General features: G+C 30.3%; 2 protein-coding genes across 2 annotated transcripts; both read right to left on the bottom strand.

Annotated features, from left to right (window-relative positions):
• Positions 1-4,294: 4,294 nt before the first annotated feature.
• On the bottom strand, positions 4,295-6,223 carry LOC111415730 (glutathione S-transferase C-terminal domain-containing protein homolog). Its single transcript, XM_071197829.1, has one exon. It carries the CDS (start codon positions 6,221-6,223, stop codon positions 4,556-4,558), a length of 1,668 nt encoding a protein of 555 aa, XP_071053930.1. The 3' UTR covers positions 4,295-4,555.
• LOC111415729 (jumping translocation breakpoint protein JTBR) lies at positions 5,968-6,897 on the bottom strand. The gene is made up of 3 exons (XM_023047550.2): positions 6,752-6,897; positions 6,550-6,689; positions 5,968-6,496 (listed from the first exon to the last, which is right to left on the bottom strand). The coding sequence occupies exons 1-3, from the start codon at positions 6,805-6,807 to the stop codon at positions 6,240-6,242; spliced, it is 453 nt and encodes a 150-aa protein (XP_022903318.1). The 5' UTR covers positions 6,808-6,897; the 3' UTR covers positions 5,968-6,239.
• Positions 6,898-9,480: the final 2,583 nt, after the last annotated feature.

The following is a 9,480-nucleotide window of genomic DNA, read 5'->3' as shown; positions in this document are numbered from 1 at the left end:
TTTCAAAGAAACCTACTGCATTCCCTCTAAATGTAGAGCCAACTAGATAAAACCAAAACGAAAAGAAAATCGGGGATAACAGACCATATCTTCAATCTGATGAGAGCAAAGAAAAATACTTAAAGGAAATAAAGAAACAGACAAAGATCAGAAATGTTACAAAGCAAATATGAAAGCTTAACGTCTATAAAAAACTGAGAAATAACCGAAATCTTTATGAAACGACTGTAGATGAGAATAATGGGCTCAATCGGGAAATTATAGACAAACAAGATATAACAAACAAGTTCAAAATATATCTGGAGTTGACTTTCCATGATCAAAACCAGGAAGTCAACTATATAGCCTTAGCAGTAATAACAGCCCAAGAGATAACCCTATGTGAACGCCTGCTTGGAAAAAGATGTCAATGGCATATATCGGATTTTCCGTGACAATAGCTGGCAAGATCCTTGTAGCCTCCGAAATGTGATTGTAGATCTTGATACTCTGGTACAGAGCCGTCTTCTGAATCCTGGTAAGGTGCCTTTTTGGTGACACCAGATAGCATTCTTAGCGCTTCACGCAAGAATGACATTTTAACATTTGTAATTTAACTTTTTACTTTTTGTCGATTTTTTCTTTTTGTTTTATATTCTACGATGATAATTGGTAAGACTAAAGAGATTATTCCTCATATATTTCCTTCTAATTTTTACTTCAATTTACAGTTTTAATAATCTAAAAACCAACACGTGCCCCTCACGCTTCAATTTTTTAAAACTTTATCCAAAGCTAATGTGGTGAAATTAATCCGAAATCATCTAATGTTCCATACGATAACGTTCTCTACTGACCTGTGGCACTCTCGTTAACGGTAAATATCTTTGTTAATTTAATAAAATTTACAAAATGGCTCATGTCTTTCCACCTTTTAATAATTGTAATAATTTTGTTATTTTGTAATAATTTTGTTATTTTGTAATAATTTTGTTATTTTTTACTATTCTAATATTTTCCACTAATTGTATTATTCTTTACTAATTGTAATTTTTTCTCCGCTACTTCTTATAGTCGTGCTTGATAAAGGCTGGATTATCAGCTGAAACATTGTTGCACCGAATTATCCTGTTTTAATATAATAAAACATTTATCATCGTAAATAACTGGCTTTTAATTGACCAGATAGCAGTTCACCTTCCCGCGTGTGTCTCGAGGATGTGATATTTCATATTTTTTAAAAAATTCAAAGTAATTCTTCCTAACCAATACGGCACATTCTAGAATATAAATTCCATACAAGGTAGGTATTTTATAGTCTTTAAAGTAACTTCTGCAGCTATCACTATTTTTTAGACCAAAGATTGCTCTTACACACCTCTTCTGTAGTATGAAGATTCTATCTATACTAACACAACGGTCTCAAAAGATAACTCCATATCCTGAGGTATCATGTCCAAGACGGTCCAGGATCCATTTTCCAACCCAGAAACAAAATCTCTTCAACTCTGGCAATCTCAATATCCCGATACCTCGCCTTGATCTGGTCAGAGGATAAGTGATGGTTAACAATTTTCGTTTTTTTTGTATTTAATTTTATGTTGTGCGCTTTAAACCTATCCGCAAGTTTATTCAGATCCACAGTAAGTGATTTCTAGATTTCATAATCAGTGCTATACCTCGCCACGATCGTTGTGTCATCCGCAAACATTATCGTAATGTTGTTCGTTACACGTGGTAAGTCATTCACATACAGCAGGAACAATAGAGGACCCAATATGGAACCCTGAGGTCCTCTGTTCTTCTGTTCCCTGTGGTCAACTACACATTGTAACCTCCCTGATAGATAGGATTTCATCCATAACAAGCTAACACCTCTAAAACCAAGTCTCTCCAACTTGGTCAAAAGGATTGAATGATGTACACTATCAAAGGCTTTTGTAAGAAGCTGTTGTGGCCTGTTTTCCATTCAATCCTAAGATAATATTTTCCAACAGTTGAAACATCGCAAGTTCGGTGGATCTTCCCTTAAGAAAACCATTTTGATTCTTGTGCAATATATTATATTTGTTTAAATAATTTATAATTCTGTTGTGTACAAGCTTCTTATAATTTTTTGCAAGATTCGATATGTGTGCTATTGGACGATAGTTATCATAGTAGGACTTGTCTCCTTTTTTATAGATTGGGTTTATTACTGTCTTTTTCAACTTAGTCAGTGAAGGATGCGTTTATTAAATGTGTTAGTGATTTAACCAAGTACTTTGCAGAATGCTTTAGCACACTCGTAGGTATTTCATCTTCACCCGTTTCCGTTGTGTTATTTAAATCATTTATTATTTGTAGGACTTCAAATGTCCTACAAATATATCAAATGTCGGTTAATAGTGAATATTTAGATAGTGACCAACATTGTTATCAATATTTTGACAAATCTTTATAAAATAGTCATTTATTTTAGTCAGAATATTTAAGAACTGCTCATTTGTAGCTTCAAAATCTGCTGGCTTTATACCACTTGTGGTAGCTTTACCTTGAAGGCGATTTATTAGTTGCCAAGACGCTCTTGTTTTATTATTAGAATTAATAATGTAATCTGTTTTTTAGTAGTTTCAATTTCACTCTTTATCAATTTTTTTATTCTTGTGGCTTTCGTACATTTGTCTTTTTATTGCTGATAGTGTTTTTATTTCTTGAGTTATTTTCCTTTTCACTAACATTTATCTTTTTTACTTTCACAATCTGATGAATTTGGAATTAAGTTTCTCAACAAATAAATTGTGACGAATCAACTGATCGGTAGACTTCATTCCAATCTGTCACTTCCAGATGTAGTCTTATTAAATCTAGCTTGTCTTTCGTAAATATTCTTTTTTTAATATATTGCGAATCATTTATTGCACTATGAGTTTCTATGATTACTCTTTGAGTGTTATGATCCGATAAGTTTGAATGAATAGTGTCACTTTTACATGGGAGAATATTAGTAAAAATATTATCTATCAGTGTACTGGTCGTTTTAGTAACTCAGGTAGGATCATTGACAGTGGCCTCAAGATTGTGTGCTTTGAATATATCTAACATTTGTTTAGACTCTTTGCTGCTTTTCTTCAAATCGATGTTAAAATCTCCACTGACTAAGACTTTGTAGTTCATTTGTCCCTCATCCAAAATAGACTCCAGTGACTGAAAGAATAGATCCAACTCCGTTCTAGATTTGTTCGGAGGAAAATAAATGTTTTCATTTTCATTTTGCTCAATTTTACAGCACTACACTCTATAACTGACTCGATACTTTTCTGTTTTAGTTGGTGTAACTCGACATACTCTATTCCCCTTTGCAATAAAATACAGTAATCACCATGGGATTTCTTAATTCTAGTAAATAAGGATGCAACATGGAAACCATCTATAAATACAGGTTCATTGGGTTTTAACCAATGTTCGAAAAGTGAAATTGCATTAACTTCACCTTCTAGACTGTCAACAAGTGTCAAAAGATCATCAATTTTATTTCTTAAGCTTTAAATATTGTTGTGTATAAGTGTAAATTTTTGAACATTAATTTGTTTGCTTACTGAAAACGTTTTGTTTTGTTTATTATTCCAAATTGTGTTCTCTTGTTCTATTTGTGTACGATTATTAGCATTTAGTAGCATTAAAGTAGCATTTTCAATCTTTTCATATTGTTCCTCTAATACAGATACTTTAAATGAAGCATACTCGTCAGGGTATTTAGCATTCATTTTTTCACATTTTATATCAGTTAAGCCTTGGGTTTTTAAATGATTTATTACATCTTCTGTAGTTGCATAAATAGAAAGGTGCAGCTGGAAATCCTCCAGCCTTTTTTGATCCATCTGTGTAGATGGTCAGCGTTTTACTTGTACTAAAGTCTGGGGTCTCTTACGTCTCAATGCTAAAGTATGGCCTGTTTAGGAAAGTAGGTGTGATGTAGTCTGTGCGAGCTTCAAGCAAGGGTTGTTATTAACAAGCTGACCAATCGTTGCAATTGGTGCAGCAATCTAACCTTAGCATGTTACCCCCACGCATTTGGCTTTCCTTTTAGATACTGCTTCACTACAAGTTGTCTCTTCAGAAGTACCTCTTTTTGAAAAAAATTATGATGGGACGTACCGTCCAGAGTTTATTAATTCAGATTCAAATCAATTACGTGGTAATTGAACATCATCTACGAATTGTATTCTTGTGGCAGATGATACCCTTGAATATATGCAGAGCTACAAGCGGAACTCTGTAAATGTTATGGTAGCAAATTCCACCGGCAGGGTTAATATAATAAAACATTTAGATGTAAAATTGCAATCTAATCGCATAACTTATATTATAATGAAAACATTAGAAATACAAATTCTATACATCGTGTCCCGTATCTTCCGCATCAGAGCATTATACGGTTGAAGGATACACATTATTCTGAAAAGATTTTTCTGCGGCCGGTCCTGCTCTGATGCGGAAGATACAGGACACCTGTATATACAAATATTAACTTAAACTCATTTTAGTAATTCTTTTAACATACAATTTTCATTACAACACATTCATTTTAATCTAATTAACCTAAAATACCAACTAATAGATTATTTTTAACCGTACAATTAGAAGGTTTTAATTTACCCAAACGAACTTCATAACCGAATTGTTCAGCGTACAATTTGCGATCCCAATCGATAATATCCATACAACGAAATCCGTTTTTAGTTTTAGGATTTTCTTCGTCGTGAGTTTGATCGGCCCCACGCGTCGCCCTCAAATACTCATCGTAACTTAACATGTTCTTAAAATAACCACTCCTCGGGTACGAAATCTGATGGCAATTTTTAATAGCCCCATAACAACAAGGACAACACACAAAATCCGCTTTATTATCAATCGATTTTTGTATAACCAAATCAGTAGCTACACCACACGCATGTAAAGAGATCCCAATATTAAATTTACCGATGAAGTAATCAAGATTTGATTGAACGATTTGGATGTTGGTTAATTTTAGGGATTTGATACGATTTAGAGCCATTTCGAGGGACCGTTCTTTGTTTTCAACCAAAATTATCGTTGAATTTGGGAGGAGAGTTGATAATAAAATTCCTAAGTGACCACCTCCGCTACAAAAATCAACAATTTTAATTGATTTTTGAGAGGTTTTTGTTTGGATTATTTTTAAGACGGATTTTGCTAAATTTTCTAGTTGTTCGCATTTCCTTTTTGACCGATTTTTCGGTAAAGCCGCCCCTGGATTTGCATTAAAAGGGATTAAACCCCAATCAAAATTTAAATCATCACCAAAAGGAATTAAATTATTGGAAATTTTTAAATTATGCAAGGAGCGATTTAAATCGTCTATTATTTCGGATGTAACACTTATTTCTTGTTTATATTTGTTTTGTTCCGAACTATAAAGACTTGTATGTTTAATTTTGGGTAAAATTACCTTTTTAATTGATACGATATCGGGTTTTTTGTCAATATTTATGTTTAATTCGCTTAAATCCATGCGTTTCATCCAAGATGAGGTTAGATTTAAATCGTTTTTGGAATCGCCGTCGAAAATAATTTGGGTAAAAATTAATTTGTAACAAAAATAAATGATACAATCCGCTAGAGTCATGTATAAACCTTCAGCGTATAAATGATTTAAATTTAAACCTTCAATTGGTAAGCTACTTTTTAAATCTTTGTCATTATGAACTCTTCTTGCAACTTTATAAATGTTATGCATTCGAACTGGCTGATTTAAATGGTGTTCGAATTTTCCAAAACAAATTGGGGCTTTAAAACAATCATTCTCAATAAATTTGTTTAAATCAACCAATAAATCTTTTGTTGTTTTTATTATATCAACCTCACAAAATTTCGTCCAAGTAGACGTTTCAGAGCAAGCCATCAAACAAGATTCTTTGAACCCCAATAAATTTTTAAGATTACTATTATTACTCAATTTAATAATTTGGCGACAAACCGCGCATAAACCAGCTACAACTTTATTATTTGTTATTACAATAGGCCATTTACAATAACTCCCAATCCGCGGAATATCGTTTTTATTAATCACCACAAATTTATCTAAATCTAAAATCATTTTTAATTCACCTTCATTGTCAACCACACATAAATTAACATCTACATCACATTTAACTGCTAAATTATAAACTATAAATGATTCTAAACTCAACCCAAACATATTTTCAACCAAAGTTAAACTTCCCTCAATATAAACACTCATTTTAATTTGATTTATTTTAAACACTATTAGCTAATTGTCTTTGTACCCTTTGTAATAATCGCTTATTTAATACTTTTTTCCTAGCTATCACAAAAACGAGTGAGACTAAAGATCCCATAAACATTGAACATTCAAATTTCCAAAATCTTTTTTCATCCAAATAAACAGCTCGATCGCAACTTCTCGTTACCATTTCACCACTTGCACATTTTATTACTTCCTTAAAATGCGTTTCAATACACACTCCAATACTTTTACTAGTAATTTCATATGCTAAAAATCAATATAAACAATTATTTGGATTTTTTTTAAGGTTATGTTCTAACCTGTACAAGGTTCGCATTCCTTAATAACTACATGCTTCTCTTTATCCCGACACGTGGAATTCTGTTCGATTGGAAACTCTCGTTTCTTTAAGTTTGATTCTGTCCAATTTGATTCGATAATCAAGACTAATATGGTTAATCTGATACACTGAGAGGTTAGATGTGTTTTTGCAACGGGATTAATTTCTTAATTATAACTTACATTCCTAAGGAAGTTATTCCGATGAACATTCGACGTTTAGGACACGATTCAATCATCTTATTTTCTTATTATTATTATTATTATAAAGAAATAAATCTTTCAATTTTGTGGTTTGGATCTGTCAACTTGACGTATGATTTTTTTAGGTTAGACTAAATTGACAGTTTATGTTTTTATTTATACAGTGTATTTCACTTAAGAAGCAACATACAAAAATATAAAAAAAACGATACAATAAAATTAAAAAAATATTAAAATATAAAGCGAAATATTAACGGTTATAATTTTATTATTGTTAGGTTTCCAACTTGACTCGGTTACCATGGTGATTAAGATCCAAATATGGCAGGTGCTTGTCAAAATTGAAATTTAATTTAAGTTTTTTTAAGGAAAAAGTCTTATTTAATTGGTTTAAAAGGCTGTATTTAACTCAAAATTGGTTTATCTAGATCTAGAGTATTATAAACAAGGTAAGTGGATTAAATCAAAAAAACATATTTTTAATTTATTTCTCTTAATTAATCGATTTATGTAAATTAACTTAAATTAACGAATTTGTTATGAATGCGAGATAACCATAATAATAAAAAGAATTCAAATTGTTTTAAAATTAATAAAAATTCGGTTAGAATTGATAAAAAAATCGGAATAAAATTTTATTATTTTAAGGTTATCCAACTTGGCTCGGTTACCATGGTGATTAAGATCCAAATATTGCAGTTGCTTGTCAAAATTGACGTTGAATTTAAGTTTTTTTAATGAAAAACACATAATTAATTGGATTTAAAGGTTGTATTTGATTCAAAATGGGTAAATGGATGAAATTATAAGCAAGGTAAGTGGATTAAATAAAAAAAAATTTTTTTAGATCAAATAAAATGTACAAGAATTTGGGGTTAAATAATAATTAAAACTAGAACTAACACTAGAACTAGAAAGTTTTATGTTTAGGGCGTCTTAAACAAGAACTTAGAAAAGTCGAAAGACACACGGCTAAACCTGAATATTTCTAGTTCTAATTCTAGTGTTAGTTCTAGTTTTACACTAGCACTATCACTAGAACTAAGACAAGACCTAGAACTAGAAACAGTCAAAACTTTCAATTGTCAATGTCAACTTTAATTTTATTATTATATTCGTAATCTTCATAAAATAACCTTTAAAGTAAGTCCAAACTTGACGCATTTATCTCAAAAAACCAAAAAGTTCGAACTTTCAACTTTTAATTTTGACATATTTGTCAACTTCATAAAAAATCCTTTAAAATGAGTCCAAACTCGACATATTTAACTTTAATATTAATGGAATTACAATCACTTCCGGTTTGAAACGTCAACGTCAATTTTGATATATTTGTCATCTTCATTAAAAAACCTTTAAAATGAGTCCAAACATGACACACTTTTCTCAAAAAACAAAAAAGTTTGAATAAAAAACGTTAAATCCGAAGTTAGCAACAATGAAGATAGCAATTTAATTATTAAATATTAATACCAACCTTAATTTTTTATTTTTTTTAATGTATTTTTGTTTTTGTGATAAATTTTAAGACATTTTATAAAGATTAAGAATACGTCAAAATAACATTGATATTTCAAGCCGGAAGTTGCTTATATCTCGAGTAATATTGGAATTAAACGTATCATGTTTGAGCTCATTTTAAAGGATTTTTCACGACGATTACAAATATGTCAAAATTGACGTTGACATTTCTAACCGGAAGTTGACCATAACTTCATTAATATTGAAGATAAATATGTCGTGTTTGTACTCATTTTAAAGGATTTTTAATGAAGTTTACAAATATGTCAAAATTGAGGTTGACATTTTAAATCTGAAGTTAGTTATCATATAATAGACAAATGGACAACTTCATGGTGTTCTTTCATGATGTATTCTTTATTAAAAAAACCTTTAAAATGAGTACAAAGATGACGCACTTATCTCAAAAAACAAAAAAGTTTGAATAAAAAAACGTTAAACCCGAAGTTAGCAACAATGAAGATAGCAATTTAATTATGAAATATTAATACCAACCTTAATTTTTAATTTTTTTTATTGTAATTTTGTTTTTGTGATAAATTTTAAGACATTTTATAAAAATTAAGAATATGTCAAAATGACGTTGACATTTCAAACCGGAAGTTGCTTATATCTTGAGTAATATTGGAATTAAACGTATCATGTTTGGGCTCATTTTAAAAGATTTTTCCCGACAATTACAAATATGTCAAAATTGACGTTGACATTCTTAACCGGAAGTTGACCATAACTTCATTAATATTGAAGATAAATATGTCGTGTTTGTACTTATTTTAAAGGATTTTTAATGAAGTTTATAAATATGTCAAAATTGAGGTTGACATTTTAAATCTGAAGTTAGTTATCATATAATAGAGAAATGGACAACTTCATGGCGTTCTTTCATGGTGTATTCTTTATTAAAAAAACCTTTAAAATGAGTCCAAACATGACGCACTTATCTCAAAAACAAAAAAGTTTGAATAAAAAATCGTTAAACCCGAAGTTAGCAACAATGAAGATAGCAATTTAATTATTAAATATTAATACCAACCTTAATTTTTAATATTTTTTATTGTTTTTTTGTTTTTGTGATAAATTTTAAGACATTTTATAAAAATTAAGAATATGTCAAAATGACATTGACATTTCAAATCGGAAGTTGCTTATATCTCGAGTAATATTGGAATTAAACGTATCATGTTTGG

This window comes from Onthophagus taurus, chromosome 7 (genome assembly GCF_036711975.1).
Source record: "Onthophagus taurus isolate NC chromosome 7, IU_Otau_3.0, whole genome shotgun sequence".
Lineage (NCBI taxonomy): Eukaryota > Metazoa > Arthropoda > Insecta > Coleoptera > Scarabaeidae > Onthophagus > Onthophagus taurus.
The sequence above is the reverse complement of the archived record's forward strand: the minus strand, read 5'-3'. Positions and strand labels throughout refer to the sequence as shown.